This window comes from Onychomys torridus, chromosome 1 (genome assembly GCF_903995425.1).
Source record: "Onychomys torridus chromosome 1, mOncTor1.1, whole genome shotgun sequence".
Classification (NCBI taxonomy): domain Eukaryota; kingdom Metazoa; phylum Chordata; class Mammalia; order Rodentia; family Cricetidae; genus Onychomys; species Onychomys torridus.
In genome coordinates, this window is record NC_050443.1 from 99,136,011 (window position 1) to 99,160,522 (window position 24,512).

The following is a 24,512-nucleotide window of genomic DNA, read 5'->3' on the forward strand; positions in this document are numbered from 1 at the left end:
ATCAAGGAAGACACCTACATTCAGCCTCTGGCCTTCACATGCACATGCATACACGTGTATCCACATTCATATAAACACTCATACACACAGGTACACCACACACACACACACACACACACACACACACACATACACACACACACACACACACACACACACACACACACACACACACACGCGCGCGCCAAAAATTAGTAAAATATTTTAGCCATTTGAGCATGCAGTTAGACATCACACCTTGAAAACAGTCACAGATGATTGATGAATGAGGGGGCCTGAATCCCAGTAAAACTCTGTATGAACATTGGTATTTGAACTAATATGCTGTTCATGTGTTATCAAACATTAGTGCTTTTTAATTTTCTTTTCTATCATACAAAGACTGTTCTTGGTTTTCAGACTATATAAGAACAGATGGTGGCCTGAGTTTGTCCTAGGGTTAGCCAATCTCTGAACTAAGAAATCAGGGAAGACCTTTCCAATGGATGCCATCTAGATTAGGTCCAAGATGAGGAGATTGACTCTGTCATGTGAGGCCCAGAGAGGGAAGTCACCCAAGGGTGAGGGACAGCAGACACATACAAAGGTTTTGGAGTGAGAATGAACTCAGTGTGTTGGGAAGATATAGAAGTCAACAGGGCTGGACCACAGGATATGCCATCTAGTCTTTTCCTGGAATTAATCTCTGAGACTCTGGTGGGAGTGACTTTAAACAGCATACAATAAATGTCTTAAATACATGGGTGAATTTCCTGTAGTCATGGCCTCCAGGAACCTGAGCCTCACACTACACAACATTGAGGAGGTCACTCAAGTGTAATGAATGAGTGAATGAAGTATAATGTGGGTGTGTGCATGCGTGTGTGTGTGTGTGTGTGTGTGTGTGTGTGTGTGTGTGTGTATGCTGGGTAGAGGTAGTTAGACGTCAAATGTCTTCCTCAATCATTTTCTACTTTATTATTTTAAGACAGGGTTTCTCCCTGAACCTGGAGCTCCCTGATTGGCTAGACTAGATGGCCAATGAGAACTGGGGATCCACTTAAATCCTCACTGCCACCACTGGAGTGCTGGGGTTACAGATGTGTGCTTCTATGGATGCTAAGGATGCAGACTCAGATCCTTGTGTTTCTGAGGCAGGCACATTACCAGCTCAGTCTTCTCCCCAGTCCCTAACCCTCATACCTCTGATTATTCCCTAGCTTAAGGAGTTAATGGTATTTGGTGAATCAGCCCATGAAAAAGCTGACTTGTCTGTTTCTTTTAGATCTTGCCAGTGTCCACATCTCCCCCAAACAGCTCTTGGTGACAGATTTATATGATCTTACTTCTTTCTTTTCTCTAAATGACACCAACACAATGCTGTGTGTAACATCTGTACCAACAATCCTGGGCGTGGGGCAAACTCAGCCAGTTCCAGCTCATTGAAATCTGACACTGAGTCCTGGTTTGATTGTTCTTAAAGTTCCATTGATATGTCATAGATGGGGGATTTCAAATGCCAGAACACAGTGACACAGAGATTTCTCTGGGAATTGCAAAGAGAAAGAGATTATTTCCAGCTAAGGAGATAAAGGAAGGTTTAAGCTAGTTTTGATAGCACAACCTGTAATCCCAGCTACTTGGGAGGCTAAGGCAGGAGGATAGCAAGTTCAAGACCAGCCTGGGCAATTGAGTAAGACCTTGTAACTAAGTGAAAACAGGGAGGAGAGTTTCTTAGTGGTAAAGCACTTGCCTGGCATGTGTGAAGCCTTGAAGTCAACACCCATTATCACCTAAATAAAAAACAAAAGCAAAAGCAAAGCGAACCGAGGAGATGGCTCAGTTGGTAAAGTGCTCGCCTTGTAAGCATGAAGACCTGAGTTCGCTCCCCAGAGTCCATGTGGTGGTGTGTGCTTATGGTATACATGCCAGGGAGGGAGAGAGAGGTGAATCCATGGGGCTCTCTGGCCAGCCAGTCTAGCCTACTCAGTGAGTTCCAGGCAAGTGAGAGACCTCATTTCAAAAAGCAAGCAAGCAAATAAACAATCCCCTGAACAACAGCAACAACAACAACAAAAAGAAATTGGTAGTACATGAGAAATGGCACCTAAAGTTGTCCTTTAGCTTACACACACACACACATGCACACACACACACACATGCGCACACACACACATGCACACACACACACACACATGCGCACACACACACACACATGCGCACACACACACATGCACACACACATGCACACACACACGCACACACACATGCACACATACACACACATGCACACACACACACACACACACACACACACACACACACACACGTACTTGGAACTGAACTTGGGTCTTCTACAAGAGCATTTAGGGCTCTTAATTGTTGAGCTATCTCTATAGCTCTTCCATCCTAATTTTTGAGACAAAATCTCTTCTTGAACCTGGAGCACACTAATTTGGGTAGGCTGGGCGGCCAGCAATCTCCAGGAGTCCTCCCATCCCTACCTCTCTAGTGTTGGGATCGCAAGTGTATGCAACTGAGCCAGTGTTTGGTTCGGTTCTATTTTGTTTTGTTTGGTTCGGTTCTGTCTTGTTCTAATTGCTATTCTTTTCTTTTTCTTCTTCTTTTAAAATGTGGGTTCTGGGGAGTCGAACTCAGGATCTCATGCTTATATGGCAAGCACTTAGCCAGTTGAGCCACCTTTTTATTTAGAAGCTGTTATTTGTTTATTTACCTATTATTTATTTCTCTCTCATTGTAGATGGCTCAGTTTCATGGGTCAGTGCAGAAAAATTATGGATTTTGGGCAGATACATGGTTCACCTATCATTTGAAGAAATTATGAAAATCAGTCCTGTAGAAGTAAGTTGGAGAAGTATATTTTTATGTCCTTATTGCTGATATACCTTGAATGAAATGTGCTCTAAACTCCCAATGTTTCTTAAGCAGGTGTCCTGGGAACCATATACCTGCCTCAGCCCAGACTATTTCTACTTTTTAAACAAAACTCTTGGAACACAGCCCTAGGGGTCAGTGGTGGGGTTGTATTCTAGTACAGAAGAGCTAAGAAGAAAAGGAACTGGGGACAACTGACGGCTTTCAAATAGCCAACATGATATGAAGGGAACATTGGCTAGGAACCAAGATTCATGTGAGGAGATTTTTGTACTCAAGAAAAGCGAAGGACAATAGCTATTGAGTTTCCAGTCCATGGAAGTCTGAGCTCAAGCCAGAGCAGCATGGATTAATAGCTGCTTCTATTAATAGTGACTTCTATTAATAGCTACTTCAACATGAGCGATGATTGGATCTGAACTTGGGGGTTTACAGTGGAGAAACGTTTGTGGCTCATGTTACTTAACTCCCCAGTCAATTTGTCTCTTTCCTTCTGATGTTGACTCAATGACATTAAGATCCCTTGGGCACTGTGACTTTGAGATGAGGCCTCTGAAGAATTCTCCAACAGAGGTTCCTGAAGAGCAGGGGGCTGAGCTCCATTAAAACAAAAACAAAAAGCACATGGGCCTTGTCTTTCACCTTGCATGAAATGACTGCCTTCTCCCGAAAGCAGTCTACTCAACAGTGTATAAGTGTTAGAAAACCCAAGGCAAGACTCAGTTTCTCTTGCATCATTGTATGCATGGTGTACATGTATGAGTGTCAGTGTGCACACGCCATGGCGCCTGTCTAAGGGCTAGAGGACAGCTTTTAGGACTTGGTTCTTTTTCCCCATGATGGGTTCAAGGGATTGAACTGAAGCTTGCATGGCCAGTGCTTTTGCCTGCTAAGGCATTTTTGCCAGCCCTGGTTCCTCTCTTACATAGGAGGCTAGGAGCAACTCAGGCACTTTTTGCTGTTTTACTTTGGTCTTTGAAGTAACCCTGTCACTCGCCCCCCACCTCCCATACTCTCTCAAAGCTGAATGATTTTCAGGAAGTAGTTATAGTTAAATTCCCAGAAATCTGAGCTCTTGGGTAATTTCTAAGATCAGGCATCCATGGGCAACTTCTCGTGACCTACAAATAGAAGCGGGGAGAGGTTATATATGGTCAAAGGGGGTATTCCTCAATGGGAGGATTTTTAAGAGCACCTTCTTTTCCATGTGGTGGTGGTGGTGGTGGTGGTGGTGTGTGTGTGTGTGTGCGCGCGCGCGCGCGTGTATGTGTGTGTTTGTCATGTGTGCCAGAGTATGTGGGTGCACATGTGTGCAACTACATTTGCACATGTGTGCAGGAGGGTGTGGAGGCCCAAAGTCAACATCAGGTGCCTCTTCCTTGATTGTTTTGCCTGCATTTCTGTCTATGTACCACTTACAGTGCCTGGTAATCATGGAGGCCAGCAGTGAGCATTGGATTCCCTGGAACTGAAGTTCTAGATGGTTGTGAACTGCCATGTGGGTGCTGGGAATTGAACCTGGGTCCTCTAGAAGAGAAGCCAGTGCTCTCAACTGCTGAGCCTTCCCTTCGGCCCCTGCTCTCCACTTGGTTTATTGAGGCAGGGTCTCTAGCAGAGCCCAGAGCTCACCATTCTGGCTAGCATAGCTAACCAACCACCTTGGCCCTGGGGTCTCCTGTCTGTGCCTCTGAAGTGCTGGGATACAGGGGGCTGCCATGTCTGTCTGACTATGTGATTTCTGGAGAGCTGAACCCTTCCCTCAGGCCTGGATCTTATCCACAGAGCTGTTCCCCCAGTCCACTGAGCACATTGTAAAATACAGAGTTAGAATGTATCAACACACAGAATGCAAAGTCTGAGGCAGGAGGTAAAGCCATAATGAGTCCTATTGTAGCATGTCAGTGCGATACCCTTGGACATGTAGGCAAACACCCTTGGACACGTAGGCAAACGGAGCAGAAATATGGAGTCTGAACAATACATTTAGCACTACATGTAATCTATATGCTACACTTTATATCTTGCAAAGAGAACACATGCTCTGTCTATCATCGCAGGCCATCTATTAGCTTGTTCACCCATTTAAAAATAATTTTTACTCTTCAAAGCAAAAAATTTGTGTAGTTAGAGCATTCCTGTCTGGCCCAGTCAGGACAAATCTCTCTTACCCGCCAGTCCCACAGTCGCTCAGACCCAACCAAGAAAGCACACAGAAACTTACATTGTTTACAAACTGTATAGCTGTGGCAGGCTTCTTGTTATCTACTTTTTCTATCTTAAATTAACCCATTTCTGTTAGTCTATACTTTGCCACATGGCTTGTGGCTTACCGGTGTCTTTACATGTTGCTTTTCATGGCGGCGGCTGGCGGTGTCCCTCCCCAGCCTTCTGCTTCCCAGAATTCTCTTCTCTCTTGTCCCGCCTATACTTCCTGCCTAGCCACTGGCCAAACAGCATTTTATTTGTACAGAGCGATATCCACAGCACTTCCCCTTTTCTTTTTTTTTTTTTTTTTTAAGGAAGGTTTTAACTTTTACATAGTAAAATTACATATAACAAAACAATTATCTAGCAAGAATTACAGTTACAATATTAAAGAAGATATCCTATCTATCTTATATTTGTGAGTCTAAGGTTTTATATCTAACTTATCTTGTATCATAACTGAGGAAATTATAACTATCTAGTCTTCAACCACATCAAAGACCTCAGAAGGATATAATATTGCCTGAGAACCGGGAGAAGGATGTAAGCATTATGGAAGGATGTCTTCCAAGAGTAGACAGAGACAGCTGGCAGCCTGGACAGTCACCTAATGTTCCTTTGTAAAGTTGGGGCATTTGTCTTTAGCCCACAGGGCTAGAGTCTCTCGATCACTTCTCTCCGTGTCCTGTAGAATGTCTGGCAGTTTCCTCTGTGAATCAGGAACCTGAAGGACCATTTTGTCAAGCAAAGTTCAGTGGTCACCTTTCTATGGGTCCTGCATGTCCAGTCGATCAAGCAGTCCAGGCAAGAACAGTTTCTTGCCCAAATGGCTATTTCTGTCAAGGTGAAGATAAACTCCATATGAAGTGTCTTTAATGCCCATCCTCCTCTCTGAAGTAAAACGGTGTTGCCAGGAGCAGACATGTCTCACTGTCCAGAAAGTCTACATTTTAAAAATATTTTAAATGCCATATTCTGAAGGTCTTTGAAGTATTTGAAGATTACCTATCTACCTGAAATATCTCTATGTATACCTAGAAGACTTAACTAACATGGCTATGAGTATGATTATCACAGATGATTAATTATTAATCTATTTTTAATTATCCATTACAATTTTAAATGAGCTATACAAACACAATACCTTAAACACGAGTAGAAATATATACATAGTATAACAAAATTAACTTTAAGTTTGTATCAATAGCCAGCTTGATAATTTTTGGGAACGTGGGCGTAGTTTTTCTTACTACTTCCTGCTGGAGGGGGGCGCTGCATCTTATGGGGACACAAAGAAAATTTTAGGATTATGGAGTAGTCCATTAGGGTGAACCTCTGAGCCAGTTGCCTTGAAACCATTCTGGATGTCGGATCATCTGGGCCACTGTATCATCGGAGACCTTTCAGGTGGTCTTGGCTCATCAAACCTGATGTATCTTAATCTGGAACAAATCCATAGCCTCTGGCTTTCTGTGGAAACAAAAGCAGAGACTCCTTTCCAAAGCAACATATCCTTATATCCAAATTTTGAAGTCAAGGTACCTTTAAAATTTACATATGTGTTTAACTCAACAGCTTTTATGATCAAATCTTTTTCTGCAGTTAAAAATCCAAAAGATAACATAAACCAGATTCTCTGGGTAATATCCATCTTTGTAAGACTGAAACGCTGCTGTGGCTGCTGACTCCGCCCACCTCTGCTTCCCAACATGGCGGTGGTACAGTTTACTGCCAGCTCTGGGTCTGGAGCCATGTGTACCATCAACTATCAGAAGCAGTTCTATCAAAGCAGCGCATAGCCCAGAAATCTTTTTTTTTTTAACTAGCAAAGGCTAAATCCACCACGTAGCAGAGTAAAGTGTCGCTTATAGATTCCTCATTCCCGCCACACTGCAGGTCAGACAATCACGCCAGGAACCTGCCATAGAAGCTCAAACCAGCAGGCTGCCACTAACTTGAGGGAGACAACTAGGAAGCTGTTTTTAGCTCCGTTTAGAATCTTTTTTCTCAGATTTTAGGTGGAAACTCTTGCCAACACGTTGGACGCCATTTGTAGTTAGAGTTTTCCTGTCTGGCCCAGTCAGGACAAATCTCTCTTACCCGCCAGTCCCACAGTCGCTCAGACCCAACCAAGAAAGCACACAGAGACTTACATTGTTTACAAACTGTATGGCTGTGGCAGGCTTCTTGTTATCTACTTTTTCTATCTTAAATTAACCCATTTCTGTTAGTCTATACTTTGCCACATGGCTTGTGGCTTACCGGTGTCTTTACATGTTGCTTTTCATGGCGGCGGCTGGCGGTGTCTCTCCCCAGCCTTCTACTTCCCAGAATTCTCTTCTCTCTCGTCCCGCCTATACTTCCTGCCTAGCCACTGGCCAAACAGCATTTTATTTGTACAGAGCGATATCCACAGCAAATTTGTGGTTTGCATTGTCTTTATTCAGCATAATAAGTCTAGGACCACAATACAACAATTAGCTTTAAAAACCTTCAGCCACTGGAATGTTGAAAAGTAACACCTTCCAGCAGGGTGGTGGTGGTGCACACCTTTAATCTCAGCACTTGGGAGGCAGAGGCAGAGGCAGAGGCAGAGGCAGAGGCAGATGGATCTCTGAGTTCGAGACCAGCCTGGCCTACAGAGTGAGTCCCAGGACAGCCCAGGGCTACACAGAGAAACCGTCTTTGTAGTTAGAGTTTTCCTGCCTGGCCCAGTCAGGACAAATCTCTGTCACCCACCAGTCCCACAGTCTCTCAGACCCAACCAAGTAAACACACAGAAACTTATATTGCTTACAAACTGTATGGCCGTGGCAGGCTGCTTGTTATCTACTTCTTCTATCTTAAATTAACCCATTTCTATATTAATCTATACTTTGCCACATGGCTTGTGGCTTACCAGTGTCTTTACATGTTGCTTCTCATGGCGGCGGCTGGCGGTGTCTCTCCCGCAGCCTTCCACTTCCCAGAATTCTCTTCTCTCTTGTCCCGCCTACACTATCCTTCCTGCCTGGCCACTGGCCAATCAGAATTTTATTTACACAGAGCGATATCCACAGCATGTCTTGAAACAAAACAAAACAAAACAAAACACCTTCCTGCAAGGCCTGGTAGTGTGCAACTACAATTCCTTCCTCAGTACTGAAAAAATGCCAGTGAGGATATGGACAAGAAGGAAGCCTTAACACTGGCATGTTGGCACACGCCTTTAATCCCAGCACTTGGGAGACAGGGGCAGGAGGATCTCTGTGAGTTCAAGGACAGCCTGGTCTATAGTGTGAGACCCCATTTCAAAACAAACAACACCCCCAAACTAGATCTCCCAGCTACAATACTTCTGCCTGTTTACCAGAAGGCCTCCAAGGCAACGGGTTGGAGAGACACTTGCACACAGTGCAACAGCTAAGAAAAGAGTGGAGCCAACTAGACCGCACAGCAGAGGAGTGGATAAGGAAAGCATGCTCTGTGCGTACAACGGACGCTTCTCGTCCTGTCCTCTTTGTTTATTTGAAATCAGTGTGGTTTTTACTTTTTAATGATGTTTTTATTAATTCCCTAAGACTTTTATATATTGTATCTTGAATATACTCACTCCCTTACCCCCTCCAACCCACACAGCTTTGAGATTTCTTTTATTTTTTCATTTCTTTCCCCATTGAGTCCAGTTTTACACAATGGAATTTTTCAGCCATAGAGAATGAAGTTATATTGAATGTAACTGGAGATAATCATATCAAGCTAATTAAGTCAGTCTCAGAAAAATATGTTTTCTTTCTTTCTTGCTTCTTTTTTTTTTTTAAAGATTTATTTATTATGTATACAGCATGTTTGACTGTGGGCTAGAAGAGGGCACCAGATTTCATTACAGATGGTTGTGAGCCACCATGTGGTTGCTGGGAATTGAACTCAGGACCTCTGGAAGAGCAGTCGGTGCTCTTAACCACTGAGCCATCTCTCCAGCCCACAAATGTGTTTTCTTTCACTTGTGGTTCCCAGATTTTATACAGATACATAAAACTATGTGTGTGTATAAGGCATGGAAGTAGTAGTGAAATGTTTAGGGGAACAAACGGGGCTAACAGGATGGGGGGAGGTGAGAAAGATGAGGGGTGAGGGGCTATGGGGAGAGTGCTCCACAAATAGTAGATACTCATATAAATATAATTATAATATAATAAATATAACTATCCTTGTGTAACGAAGTGTCATATGCAATGAGTTTATACACTGAACATCAAAAAATGATAATAAGAGAAAAGCAATAAAGTCGTTTGAGAACTGGTAGCATAACCATATGGCTGAGATGGGTGCAGCACGGGCCACCTCGAGGGATCTCCACTGGACCACTTGACCCTCCTCACTGATCTCACACATCTTCCCATCCTTGTCTACCAGATTGGGCTGTTTATCAGCTATGACAACGCCACCAAGCAGCTGGACACAGTGTATGATGTCACCCCTGAACTGGCTCAGGCATTTCTGGAGAGGATCCGCTGCTCCAGCTTCGACATGAGGAATATCTCCACCATTCACAGGCAAGGGTGGCACTGGGCCTTTCTAATATTTGATCCAAGGGCTGGGGAGACAGCTCAGTTGGTAAAGCACTTAGCCAATGAGCGTGACGATCTGAATTAGAATCCACAGCACCCAGGTAAAAAGCTAGGTGTGTCAAGATGTGCCTATAATCCCACGACTGAGAGAGGATACCAGGTAGAGACAGGAGGATCCTGGGAGCTCAGCCAGGCTAGGTAAGTGATGAATTCCAGGTTCACTGAGAGACCTTGGCTCCAATAAGTAAGGTGGAGGGCGATTTAGAAAGACACTTGATGTCATCCTCTGATCTCCACATGGAGACACACATGAGGATGCATACTTACACACACACACACACACACACACACACACACACACACACACACACACAAATGTGATCAAAGCACCAGATACCTTGGAGTGACTACAATCCAGGGTTCCCTGAGAATAGCCCCACACTTCTCTGTGCATGTGAGGAGAGGGATTTGCTCCCAAGGGCTCATCACCCTTTGAAAATGTTTGGAAAGGGAAAGGGGAAAATCCTGGAGCATCTCCTGGATATCAGGCATTTTTCATCACCTCTCCTAGTTGCTTCTTCCAGCCCTGAGCTGGGGCTAGGCCATCTTCACTAGGCGGGGTGCCAGTGTAAGGTCAATGTGGCTGCAGGGTCCTTAGACCACTCCAGTGACCAGAAGACACCCAAAGCACAATTGTAGAAAGCGGCTTTATTCTCGAGACAGAAAAACCAGCATGCTGGAGTCCAACCAAAATGGTTGGACCCCAGGGGAGGGTAAGGCAGTCCCTTTTAAGCCTGCTTAGGGGATTTACAGCTGTGGTTAAGTGTACTTTGAAGTGATGGAGTATAGATTCTTACTAGTACAGGAATCGATTTATGATTGGCTCATGACATCTGGTCAGCAACTGTGGTTGAGGTGTCAGGGGTCTGTCTGACTGGAAATAGCAAGAACAGTTTTTGCTTGTGGCCAGGTAGGACCCTGATTTGCTACCAGACTGGATGTACTTCCTGAGGATCTGGTTGAAGCCAGGCATGAGTCAACACAGGATGGTGGGATAATATGGGGCAGCAGTCTTAGCAAACTGGCTTCTGGGAAAAAAATGACTGGCCCTGGTCCCTTCAGTGGTGTTTCCATTAGGTTGGGGCAAGTGTTGGAGGCAGCTGGTGGGTTCCCATGTTCGAGATCCCTTGTATCAGGCTGTCAGCCGGGGAGTCCCTGGATGACATCAGCTCTTAAATCTAGTCATGGCACTGAGATCCCCATCTTTAGCCATTTCCAGTTAGGGGTGCTTGAACCTGGAGGAAGGGAGTCAAGCAAGGGAGGAGGTGGTGAGAACCATATGTTCTAGTTTGATTTTTTTGTTGCTTTAGTAAAATACCATGACCAAGAGCAAGTTGAGGGCTTATCACATTTTACAGCTTGTAGTCCATCATTGAAAGAAGCCATGGAAGGAACTAAGGCCAGAAACCTGGAGGCAGGAACTGATGCAGAGACATGGAGGGGTGCTGTTCGCTGGTTTTGCTTCCCATGGCTTGCTCAACCTGCTTTCTTATACAATCCAGGGCCATCTGCCTAGGGATGGCACCATCCACAGTGGACTGGCCCTCCCACACCTGTAGTTAGAGTTTTCTTGCCTGGCCCACAGTCAAGACAAATCTCTCTTACCCGCCAGTCCCACAGTCGCTCAGACCCAACCAAGAAAGCACACAGAGACTTCATTGTTTACAAACTGTATGGCTGTGGCAGGCTTCTTGTTATCTACTTTTTCTATCTTAAATTAACCCATTTCTGTTAGTCTATACTTTGCCACATGGCTTGTGGCTTACCAGTGTCTTTACATGTTGCTTCTCATGGCAGCGGCTGGCGGTGTCTCCTCCCAGCCTTCCTGTTCCCAGCCTTCTCCTCTTCCTTGTCCCGCCTACCCTATCCTTCCTGCCTGGCTACTGGCCAATCAGCACTTTATTTACTTTAACCAATCAGAGCAATACATTTGACATACAGAACATCCCACAGCATATCAATCAAGAAAATGTCCTATAGACATGACCACAGTCCAATCTGATAGAAGCATTTCTCAATTGAGGTTTCCTCTTCTGAGATGATGCCAAGCTTGGGTCAAGTTGACACAAACCTAACCAGCACACACTCTTCTCTCCATCCTCTCAGGGTCTTGGCTGTCACATCCTGAGTTACCTTAAAATCTTTCAGATAAATCCTTTTAGAGTGGGTGTTCATTTGGAACTATGCCACAATATCCCCTGTCCATAATTTCACCCAACAGTATGAATCATATTTTACTATTTTACACACACATACACACACACACACACACACACACACACACACAAATAAAATAACCTGGTAAGTAAGGACATGGACCCAGAGCTAGACTTCTTAAGAGGGTTTAATCCCAGCTCTGCTACTTTCGAGTTGTGACCTTGGCTACATCCTATCACCTCCCTGTGCTTTTCTTTATCCATATGTAAAAAATGGGAGACAAGAATCCCCCTGCCTCATTCGTTCCTCTCAAAGATTCATATCTGACACACTGCATGTGCTCAATAAATGGTATTTTTCCCTAAAATTACTTCACAACTAAAGTTGTGTTTACTTATGATGTATAGTATAAGGCGCTGGTCAATTTCTTCACCGTGACAAAAGATCTGAGAGAACTAACTTAAAGCAGCAAAGGCTCATTTTTGCCCCATGGTTCAGAGAGGTTTCTGTCCATGGTGGCTCGGCCCTGCAGCTTTTGGGTTTGGTGGAAGTGACACATGGACACATCATGGTGGAAGCAAGCGACAGAGCAAAACTGGACACCTCATGGCACCCAGGAAGCAGCGAGGGGTGCGTGTTGGGGGGATGAATGTATCAGGGCAAAACATGCCCTTCCTAGTTACCTACTTCTTCTAGCAAGGCCCTGCCTCCCAATGTCTTCACCACCTCCAATAGCCTGTGAGGCTGCACGTCTCTCAATGGGTTAACATATCAAGGAAATCTGAGCCCTTGTGATTAATCACCTCCCAAAGGTCCCACCTCGGAACACTGCCATGCTGAGGACCAGATCTGCAACCTATGAACCTTTGAGGGACATCCAAGATCAAAACTACAGGGTTGGGGAGATGGCTCAGTGGATAAAGACACTAGCTAAGCAAAGGTAAAGACCTGAGTTCAAATCCCAGCACCCATATAAAAGCTAGACATAGAGTGTGAGCATCTGTAATATGGAGAGATGGAGGAGGTAGAGGCAGGAGTGTGTGGGCTATATGCATCCATGAACGAGAGACTTCATCCTTAACAAGGTGGAAGGTGAGGTCTAACCCAAGAGACTGTGCTTCCACCTTCTCATGCTGTGATTCACATCTGAATTCACACATGAGTGTGCACAACCCATGCACACACATGCCCCTGCCCATGAATAGCCTCCCCCATAACATACATGCCTGTTACCTTCTGTACGTGTGTGTGTTTATATAGGTAAAGAGAATGAGGAGAATGCTTAGATCTGCTCTGAGCAGGGTTCCCTGTTGTTAACTATCATTGCCATGATCTCATTGCCATGCTCTCTGTCTCTGGAACTTACCCCTCTTATCTAACTGAAATTTTGTGTCTGTTGAAATCCACCCCCGTTCTTGGTAACCACCATCCTCCTCTTTCTATGGCTTAATGAACTCCTGTGTCCATGGCTGAATATGTCAATATCTCTGAGAAGGCTGAGCAAGGATGCTTGTAGTCAACCAGCTTGTCTAGCCATGTTGATCTAGATGGTCTTTGTCCTATCTCTAAGAACATTTGCTGGTGAGTGAGTGAGTGTTTAGTATCCACCGGGAGACTCATCACTGGGTCTGCCTGTCCAGTTACTTTAGAGTTCAGAGAGACAGGCTCATCCTGCACTGTAGCCCACAGTGTGCACTGCACTGCTGTGTGCAGCAACCTCAGTAAGGAGTCAAGTTATTCACCAGAGGCAAATGTCTCACAGAAGTGGTCTTCACACTCTAGCTGGCCTGAGAGTATGCTCTCAACCACTAGCTGTAGGCTTCCAGCTAGACCAGAGTTTGCATCCCTCCACTCCTGAGTTATTTTGTTTCATTTCTTCTGACCTCTTAGCATCATCTGAGTGGGCAGGTGGTAAAGTATCCTGAGACTAGAACTGTTGTTCAGAGTGGATGGTCCTATACTTCTATGTTGACATGGGGCATGGGGACTCTGGCATCCTCCTTTTCATATGTTTTCCTAGGGGATGAGGTGGCTTAGTTGGAGGGCTCTAGATTTAAGTTCCAACTCCATTACTTGCCTTTGGGCAAGTTCCCTGATCTCTCTGGGTCTCAGTCTGCCCTTCTGTGAAATGGGGCTCTATTAGTTACTTTTCTTGTTGCTGTTATAAAATAACTGACAGAAGCAACTTCAAAGGAGTTTAATTCTGGCTGACAGTTTCAGAAGGTAAAGCTCATCATGGCGAGGAAAGCATGGTGGGGGATGGGGCACGAGGCTGCAGGTCTTTACATCACGATCAACCAGGAAACTGAAAACAAGACCAGAAACAAGACCAGGCTATAACCCTCCACTGTCTGCTGCCAGGGAACCACCTCCTCCAGCCATGGTTGCCACCAGCTGGGGACCAGGTGTTCAGATACATGACATTCCACATTCAACCCACACCAGGGGCTGGTGAAAACCAGTCTGTGGGGTTGTTGAAAGGTAATGATCCAGGTAGAGGGCACAGGATGAAGCGGGTGAGTGACGGCCACTTTCATGGTCTGGGCTGCTTTCAGCTCTGAGCAACCCCGGCAGCCTCCCTTATCTTCTCACACAGGTTGGGGCTGTTGGTCTGTTTCTACGATGGTTTGGAGCTGCTGGACGCCACCCTGGCCCAAGTCCTTCTCCACCAGATGCTCAAGTGCAGCCGCCTCCGGGGCTTCCAGGCTGGCATCCAGAAGGTACAGATAAGATGCGAGTCCCTGGGGCCTCAGCCTCAGTTTCCCCAGTTTGCCTGGCCTTTGAGAACAAAAATGTGTTATTAAGCAGTCCAATCCCGGCAGACGGCATTTTCAGTCCTGGAGGGGAAGAGCATAGGAAGGAATTAGAGAAAACGTGGATATATTGAAAGATAATCAGAACAGCCCTGACCAACTAAAATGAAGGGTCACCTGGAAATCTCAGCATCTGTACTGAGCACAGCCTGGGGGTCTTAAGTGGAGATCTGCTCAGAGGTCTGGGGGAGCCCAGCAGTGTTGACAAGTGGTTGAAGGACAGACAATGCAATTGTAGTACAAGGGACTCCATAGGAGGAAAGGCTCTGCTGGACTCCACGCCAGGGACTGACGTTATTGGTCTAGGGATGTGGCCTGGGTATGTCACATTTTTAAAGACGTTCAGAGGCCCAGCATGGTGACACAGACCTGTGATCCCAGCTGCTTGGAAGTCTGAAGCAGGAATGTCACAAATTCAGGGTCAGCCTAAGACTTTGTCTCAAAATAAAAAAATAAAAACACATGAAAAGGGTTTAGGGATTATAGCTCAGTGGTAGAATTCTTGCATAAGCTGTATGGGTTCTTAAGTTTAACTCTGAGAATTGGAGTGGCAAAAAAACAAAAACAAAACAAAACAAAACAAAACAAAAAAACCAGTTATTAGGGCAAGGGCCAAGCTGACAGCCCCAGAACCCACTTGGTGGCAGGAGAGAACTGACTCCTGCAAGTTGTCCTCGGGCTGCTACAGGAATGCAATGGTACGTAGTGGTCACTTCTCCACGAATGAATGAATGAATGAATGAATGAATGAATGAATGAATGATCCCAGCATGATCCATGAATCCAGATGATCCCAGCACAGGCAGGAGGGATGAGCCCTGAGTGAGTGTGGTTTTTACTCAGCTCCTAGACTTGTTTCTGGGTGAAATTAGCAAACGCAGATGACTTCCCCGCCCTCCTCCATCCTTTTCTCTCTGTTTATTTTTTCAGTGAAGTCTAGCTATATATCCCTGGCTGGCCTCAAATTTGCAGTCTTCCTGCCCCAGCCACCTGAGTGCTGGGATTTCAAGCGTATGCTACCACATCCAGGCTTCTTATTCCTATTTTTCCCCATTCAAATTTCAGGTCGCTCTTTTCTTAATTAAAAACTTAGAACCACCACATTACAATATCATTCAAAGAAAATCTTGGTGAAGCCACCAGTAATTCCATAGCAGCTTTCCACACAAATACCTTGTTACGTTTGGCATCTCTCACCATGGTCATCTATTTGTCAAGGCTTATTTTTGTGCTCAAGACAAAATTTTAAGCTCAAGCAAAAATAAGAAAATAATTGTGTTTTGTGGCCACAGAGACACCCTTGGCCAAAAAGGAAGGCAAATGCAATTACACAAGGCCTGGGCCCCCTTCAGGTCATTGGGCAACAGGTTAAGGACAGGGTGCTCGGTAGTTTTCAGGCTTGAGGGCTCACTGGTTTCCTTAAAGTGCACACCACTGGGTTCTGAGCAACCAGCTGATTCCCCAGGTCTGGTTGTGGCCTGGAATTGTGCAAGTCTAGCCATCACGTGACACTGCTGTTGCCTGTGACTAGGCTTTGAGAGCCGCCACTGTAGGGCTCTCTTCCTCCTATAGCCTGGGAACAGCACCCAGGAAGGGGGCCTACTGAAACGGGTTTCTTCCTCTTAGCTCTGCTGCCCCCCAGTGGCAATTTCAAGATTGCACATAAAAGGGTTGTACATGCGGGACTGAAGTCAATGTTGTGTAGACAAATTCAGGTGTTAAAACAGGTCACTATGCTCATTTTCTACATTTATTTATTATTTTTACTTTTTTTTGGGTTTTTAGAGACAGGGTTTCTCTGTGTAGCTTTGCGCCTTTCCTGGAACTCACTTGGTAGCCCAGGCTGGCCTCGAACTCACAGAGATCCGCCTGGCTCTGCCTCCCGAGTGCTGGGATTAAAGGCATGCGCCACCGCTGCCCGGCTTACTTATTTCTTTATTGTGTGTGTGCACGTTTATGTGTCAGAGAACACATGAGAGTTAGTTCTTTTTAATCCATCTTGTGGGGTTTAGGAATCCCACTGAGGTCATGAGGCTCGGTGGCCAAGTACTGCCACCTGTTGAAGCACCTCATTGGCCTCTCAATTATCACCATCATCATCACCATCATTATTATTATTATTATTATTATTATTATTATTATTATTATTTGTACAGAGGCTATGATATGGTTGGTGAGTTTATTACCTTCCTTACCAGAATCAGATAGGAATTCTTGTCTGTAACTAGGGAAGTGTATTACAATAAAAATAATCATTATGACAATCTTTTTTTTTTTTTTTTTTGGTTTTTGGAGACAGGGTTTCTCTGTGTAGCTTTGTGCCTTCCCTGGATCTCGCTTGGTAGACCAGGCTGGCCTCGAACTCACAAAGATCCGCCTGCCTCTGCTTCCCGAGTGCTGGGATTAAAGGTGTGCGCCACGACCGCCCTGTGCATTATGACAATCTTAGAAACACACACACATGAAAGTGAAAATATAAAGTACTTCTGTTCATATTATAAATCTGTAAGAACGTCACACTGTGTATTTCTAAAGGCATAGAACCACTGGGAAAGAGACACATGACATTCCTTCCTCCCTCCCTTCTTCCCCTCTCTCCTCCTTTTTTTCTTCTTCCGTCTCTCCTTCCTTTCTTCCTCCCTCCCACCTTCTTCCTTTCCCTTCCCTCATTCCTTCCTGTTCCCTCCTTCCTCCACCCCCCTCCTTCTCCCCCTCCTTCCTTCTCCCCCTCCTTCCTTTCCCCTCCTTCCTTCCCCCTCCTTCCTTCTCCCCCTCTCCTCCACCCCCCTCCTTCTCCCCCTCCTTCCTTCTCCCCCTCCTTCCTTCTCCCCCTCCTTCCTTTCCCCTCCTTCCTTCTCCCCCTCCTTCCTTCCCCCTCCTTCCTTCTCCCTCTCTTCTCCACCCCCCTCTTTCTCCCCCTCCTTCCTTCTCCCCCTCCTTCCTTCTCCCCCTCCTTCCTTCTCCTCCCCCTCCTCCCGCTTCTGGAAAGTGTTCCGTGACTGAGCCTTGAGCTCATTTGCTCATTTCCGTAATTACGTTCTTGAGTTTGGATTTTCACTTTATCTTTCTTGTACTGCTGAGAATTATTTTTTTGTGTAGATTATATATTACCATAAGAAAGCCCCTGAATAGTTCACAAAAGGAAAGCAACCAAATATATGGACATAGAGTTCAAGATCACAAGAGGAAAACAGACGCTACAAAATGTGATGGAGTTACAGGGGAATAAAATTCTTCCTGCCATGCTTGGAGGCTGATTTAACAACACATTAATATTTAAATGAGACTCAAAGTGAATGTTCAGCACATGAAAGCCAGGCCTGGAGGAGGCATTCTCAGGGGGCCAGTCACTGGCCATGACTGAGAATCCCTTGCTTTGCTGTTCCTGGGCCCATGTCTAGAGAGGGCAGTGTGGAGTCCTTATACCAGGGTGTGGTCCCAGGGAGCGCTGCCATGCTGTCTATCCAGGCTCATACCAGTTTGTTATCCTTCCAGCTCAAGGCCAACCTCCTGGACATTGCTACAGAGAACCAGACCCTCAACGAGACCCTAGGCTCTCTGTCAGATGCAGTCGTGGGTCTGACCAGCAGTCAGCTGGAATCCCTCTCCCCCGAGGCGGTGCACAGTGCCATCTCTACCCTCAACCAGGTTACAGGCTGGAGCAGAAGCCAGATCTGCATCTTGTCTGCCAAATACTTGGCCCAGGAAAAGGTACCGTTGGGGCCACTGTGATGTTAATCAGGTTGCTGTAACTAAGTAACAGAGTTGGTGGTTTCAACAACAGACATTTCCTTTCCACAGTTCTGGGAAGCCTCATTTTGAGGCCTGTTGCTTTGGCTTGTGGACAACAGCCCGTCTTTCTATGTACTTAGGTGAACTTCATGACAGCAAACTTGTCTCTCTGTCTCTTGGCAAATACATGTACACTTACTTATACAGATATGTGTGGAGGCCAGAGGGATGATGAAATGTCTTCTTCAAGATTTCTCTACCTTGTTTTATTGAGACAGGTTCTCTCACTGAACCTGGAGCCTGCCATTTTAGCTAGACTGGCCAGGCAGCAAGCCCCAAGGACCCACACGTCTCTGCCTTCCACCCCAAATGCTGGGGTGTCAGGCTGACTGCCATGGTTATCTTTTTATGTAGGTGTCCAAACTAGAGTCCTCATGCTTGTGCAGAAAACCTTTGCCTTCTGAGAGCTCTCTCCCCAGCCTTGTTTTCTGGTAAGGGCCTTAATTCTATCAGTTCAGGGCCCCTGTCTACCTCTAATATCTCATGACTTAGGGTTTCTATTCCTATGATAAAACACATTACGAGAAGTAACTTGGGAGGAAAGGGTGTATCTGGCTTACCGGTAACAGCCCACCTTCAGGGGAAGCCAAGGCAGGAACCTGGAGGCAGGAACTTGATGCAGAAGTGATGGAGGAATGCTTTTCACTGGCTTGCTCCCCATAGCTTGCTCAGCCTGCTTTCTTAGACAACTCAAGATCACCTTTGTATAGGCAGTACTACCCACAGTGAACTGGGCCCTCCCACATCAATCATTAGTCAAGAAAATACCAGACAGATTTGCCTATAGGCCATCTGAGACATTTTCTCATTTGAGAGTCCGTCTTTCCAAATGGCTCTAGCTTGAGTCAAGTTGACATAAAACTAACAAGGATATTTCGTGACTTCATTGCAACCCAATACCGTCACATAGCATATGAATTTTGGGGGCGGATGCAAACATTCTGTCTATAACAGTAAGCCATGTGCACATACAGCAGAAGCAGCTATACAGAGGAAATGTGGAGGAGGTGACTGGATCTCTACTCTGTCATCTACTTGTGTGACATTAGGCAATAGCTTGATTTCTCTTTGCCCTGGTTCCCCTATTTTAAAACGGGGCTGAGCATAACTCCTTCCTCCCCTCGCTGTTGCGGATTCCTCGAGCAGTGCACAGGGAAGTGATTGAACATTGGGGAAGTAACAGGCTGTGAGCTCTTCGAGAGAGCTGCTACAGAGCCGCGGACACACCTCAGGATTTTCTTCTTTGTTTTTAAGGCTGCTGCACACCTCCTAGCTTGCACGTGAGCAGTATTTTCATGGCTGTGACAGCTACCTGAGGGGACCAGGCTAATGGAGGAAAGCCTTATTTTGCTGTTGAGTCAGAGATTTCAGTCTGTGGTCAGCTGGCTCCATTGCTCTGAGTATGAAGCAAAAAAAAGCACCATGGCTGAAAGACTTGTGTGGAAGAGTAGGCCGTTCATCTCATAGTGGCCAGGAAGCTAAATTTCCCTGAAAATGTTCCAAAGGTCATGTCCAGAGCATGCTTTATTCATCTCTCAGGTGTCTCTTGATACAGGTTGGCAGGCAGGATTACCTGTTGGAAATCTCCACTGCTCTCATTCCAGACCCCGCCCAAAGAAAGGCGCCAAGCAGCAGCTCCTCCCCCGGAACTGCACAAAGACATTTGGCTTGTATCGGTGGAGTTATCCACTATAGGGGATATTTTTAAAAATACTTATTATCATTACCCATCACACTGGTGCCAGGAATGATGCTCTTTTGTCTCAGCCCTGGGCTGCAGAGAGGGAACTGTGTGCGAAGAAAGTCCTGTTTAGAGGGCAGGCGCCTTGGTGCACCCTGTAGCTGCTCTGCTGGACCTTCTTATGGTATGTGTGGAGAGAGTTGTCTATGCTGGGTCCAGTTAAAAAGGCTCCAGGCCCCAGAGACTTGGTTCCAAAGCACTCGGGCATCCCACTCTCTCTGTTCACATACTTAGTCACTTCCCAGGATGTCAACTGGCTCTTGGATTGGAACCAATTCCAATATGAAAATAATAACACATGCTCATGAAGTGCTTATTGTATGCTGAGATCTGTTCTAAGTGGGTTAATCATTTAGTCTTCCTATCATCCTCATGATCTCAGTGGTGTTGACAACCTTCATTTCTGAGGTTATTCACGCGGGGCACAGAGACTGTAAGGGACTGAGTTGCCAAAGTCACAGTGGGCAAAGCCCAAGGCATCTGCTTTGGAGTCTGCTTATGAATGCCAGCTCCACCATGGCACCATGACCATTGTCCTGGCTAGTTTTACTTTTGTGTCAACTTGTCATAAGCTAGAGTCATCGGAGAGGAGGGAGCCTCCATTAAGAAAATGCCTCCATAAGATCTGGCTGTAGGCAAGCCTGTAGGGTATATTCTTAATTAGTAATTTATGGGAGAGGGCCCAGCTCATTATGTGTGGGTGGTACCATCCCTGGGCTGGAGGTTTAGGGTTATATAAAACAAAACAAAACAAAACAAAACAAAACAAAACAAAAAAACCAGGCTGAGCAAGCCATGGGGAACAGGTCAGCAGGTCAGTAGGTCAGTAAGCAGCACTCCTCCATGGTCTCTGCATCAATTCCTGCCTCCAGGTTCCTGCTCTGTTTGAGTTCCTGCCCTGACTTCCTTCAAGGATGGACTATAATGTGGATGTGTAAGCCAAAAAATCCCTTTCCTCCCCAACTTGGTTTTTGGTCATGGTGTTCCGTCATAGCAATGGCAACCCTCTGAAGACAACCATGGTTCCCTTGTGTTCATTTTGTACTCAAGGCCAAGGCCAGCATTCATCCTGTTCCTGGAGGTTCATTGTGGCTTCATTTTGAGGCTCTGAAGACCTTAGCTTTTCTGGACCTTGACTGAGGTTCTGGGGGTCCATGATGACATTTTCTGTGCAAATAATTCCAGGAAACGGAGGGAGATTGTTTCATTCCATCCCTGTCCTCGACAAAGAGACTGGTCTCTTCCCTAATGTCAAATACCAAAACCAAACGCCCATCAATAGCTCAAGGGACATCACTTTTTTATTCTGTTCGTTCTGGGTTTACCAAGGATAGCAGTTCCCACCAGAGAGCTTACTGTGGCATCGTGCTTTGGTATTTAACTCTCTTTCCTGATAAAGGAAGGAAGCCCCATGAGTGCTTCATCCACCTTGCTCCCCATCGGGCCCCTTGGCTGTCACCCATCCCAGGACTTGCATCAGTTTGGCCTAGTAAATGTCGGAGAGAGCTTGGTTCTCATGGCTGTTTCTCTGCTAGGTGCTGTCCTTCTACAATGTCAGCCAGATGGGCGTGCTGCTGGCAGGGATCAGCACACAAGCCTTCCACAACATGGACCACAAGGATCTCTGGCAGGTCCTGAGAAGCCCTGCTTCCCAGCATGTGTCTGATCTGTCACCTGTCCAGCAGCAAGGTATCCTCAGCAAGGTGAGAGGCAACTGTGCAGTCCTTAGCCATGTGGCTTACAGAGGATATGGTTTTCAGAGTCTGTGAATAGGCTAAGACTTGGGGCCCTTTATTTTGGCTGGGGTTATCTTGGTAGTTAGTGTGTGGGGTGTTCGGAATCCAGAACATGTGGCCCCTGGTGGCGCTTCTTCCCTTGCAGACAGAGTGCCTCTGACCACAGTACACTCTCCTCAGACCCCTTTGCTTTCCTAGTCGGTCTGATATGGAAGACTTTTCTCAAACCATGCTTCTTGACTGGATTTCAGATGATGGTTATTCTTTTTAAGGGGGGATTTATGTGGTGCCCAGGCTGGCCTTGGACTCTCTATCCTGCCTTCTAGGCATGTACCATCCATCACAGTTGGCTCTAAAAACACTTCAAAAGTCTGTTTGAATCCTGAAGTCTGCAGAGTGCTTTGGATCCATTGATCTTTTGAGCATTTTGTCTTACCCTCATCTACTGTATCCAATTACAAAATCTGCTAAGAAACCAAACCCCAGGGGCTGAAGAGATGGCTCAGAGGTTAAGAGCACCAACTGCTCTTCCAGAGGTCCTGAGTTCAATTCCCAGCACCCACATGGTGGCTCACAACCATCTGCAATGAGATCTAGCACCCTCTTCTGAATACATAATAAATAAATATATCTTACAAAAAAAAGAAACCAAACCCTAGATGTTTGAAAACATAAGGCTTTGTGAAAAGCAGGAGTCGGGATGGTTAAAACAGACTATGGGTCTATTACTCACTTTTTCGGTTGTTTTGATCCAGATACCCATTGTAAACACTGTAAGGGAGGAAGGATGGGTTCAGGGTGTCAGTTCACGGCTGCTTGGCCCCATGTTCTTGGACAGAGAGCCATGGCAGCGGAAGTGTGGCCGAGGAGAGCTGTTCACTTCATGGCGGGCCAGAAAGCAGAGAGCAAGACAGGAAATGGGCAGGGGTAGCATGTCCTCCAAAACCTGTCCCCTACTGTCCTACTTACTCCAGCTAAACCCCACCTCTTAAAGTCTCTACAACCCCCGCCCCAAGAATAGTGTTACTATCTGGGGGAGCTAGTTTTCAATACGTGAGCTATCGAGCGGGGCTGCTCATACTCCTTCTCTAACAGTGGACTACACAGACTCAGTTTGAGTCACAGTGACCAGCTTTCAACTCATCACTTTTAAGCCTCAGTTTGATCACTTGAAAAATGAGGTAAAAACAGCCCCTACTTCATGTGGTTGCTAAACAGATCAAATATGTTTTATGGCCTGGGAAGCAGAATTCAGTCTCTGCTCTATCTTTCTTCTCAATTTCGGCAGCTGATGGAAGCAGAAGATGCCAGGGCTTCAGGCATTGTGGAGGTGCCGAGAACTCTCTTTAAGGAACTGTCCCTTTACGATTTGTGGAAAGAACCCCGGTTCAATGCTACAGTCCTGAAGGAAAAGGAGCTTAGAAGGAGCCAGGTAGGACTAAAATGCTCACAGAGCAACCCTGTATTTCCTTCTGTGGTGCGGAAAACGGAGCCCAGGGCCTCCCACATGACAGGTGAGTGCATTTCCGCTGAGTTACACAGCAAACTCTGGACACGCACTTCTCATTGTTTGTCATTATGCAAATGACCTATTTAGGGTCAGATTGATAAAGACACTTTATGTTTATTATTGAGACCAGGAAGCAAAGTAGTGTGTGGTAAGAAGTTAGACAAGGCGTAAGGAGGGATTCTGACTTCCATTTACTAGCTGTGGGGAAGTAACTTCTCCTCACATAGCCTCAGTTGTCTTATGTGCAAAATAAGGATGATTATGGGTAACAGTTGTGACCTAGGACACCCAGCCCAGTGTGCTGTAAATGTTACCCACCACTGCATTTATGGTTAGAGATTGCCAGCATCAAGGCTGCTTGGAAAGGAAGATGCTATGGAGGCTAATACCTGGTCATGGAACCTTCCCCCACTTTCTGTTGAATTAGTTACTTCCATTTTCATTTGCTTCTGAAGTGATTTATTTTGCATGTGTGCATGTGTGTAGAGGCCAGAATTCAATCTCAGGTGCCTTTCTCAATCACCCTTTACTTGGCTTTTTGAGACAGTCCCTCAGCTCTCACTAGAGCTTGCTGATTCAGCTAGACTGGCTGTCCAGGGAGCCCTAGGGATCCCTGCCTTTACACCACCAGTGTAGCCACAGCTTGCTTCTTTTTGTAGGTTCTGGGGACCAAGCCCATGTTTACATGCTTGTGTGGAAAGTGCTTTATTGACTGAGCCCAGAGATCACTTCTGAAATGTGTGTGTGTGTGTGTGTGTGTGTGTGTGTGTGTGTATGTGTGTGTGTGTATAGTGTGCCATGTGGTCATAGGAGAATCCTGAGTATTAGTTCGTATCTTCCATCTTGCTTGAGACAAGGTCTCTTGTTGGTCACTGAGGCATACTCCAAGCTAGCTGGTTGTCTTAGTTAGGTTTTCTATTTGCTACGACAAAACACCATGACCAAAAAGCAAGTTGGGGAGGAAAGAGTTTATTTGGCTTACACTTCAGCATTGCTGTTCATCACTGAAGGAAGTCAGGGCAGGAACTCAAACAGGGCAGGATTCTGGAGGCAGGAGCAGATGCAGGGGCCATG

The 24,512-nt window shown here is 45.8% G+C and overlaps 1 protein-coding gene across 1 annotated transcript in view; it reads left to right on the plus strand.

The window, feature by feature from the left end:
- The window catches only part of Otoa (otoancorin), an 87,286-nt gene that overhangs the window by 29,555 nt on the left and 33,219 nt on the right, over positions 1–24,512 (plus strand). The window contains exons 10-15 of the mRNA XM_036180201.1: positions 2,741–2,841; positions 9,475–9,614; positions 14,443–14,566; positions 18,155–18,370; positions 21,728–21,895; positions 23,217–23,360. Of these exons, the coding sequence (XP_036036094.1) occupies positions 2,741–2,841; positions 9,475–9,614; positions 14,443–14,566; positions 18,155–18,370; positions 21,728–21,895; positions 23,217–23,360 (893 nt within the window). The remainder of the gene's footprint in view (positions 1–2,740; positions 2,842–9,474; positions 9,615–14,442; positions 14,567–18,154; positions 18,371–21,727; positions 21,896–23,216; positions 23,361–24,512) is intronic.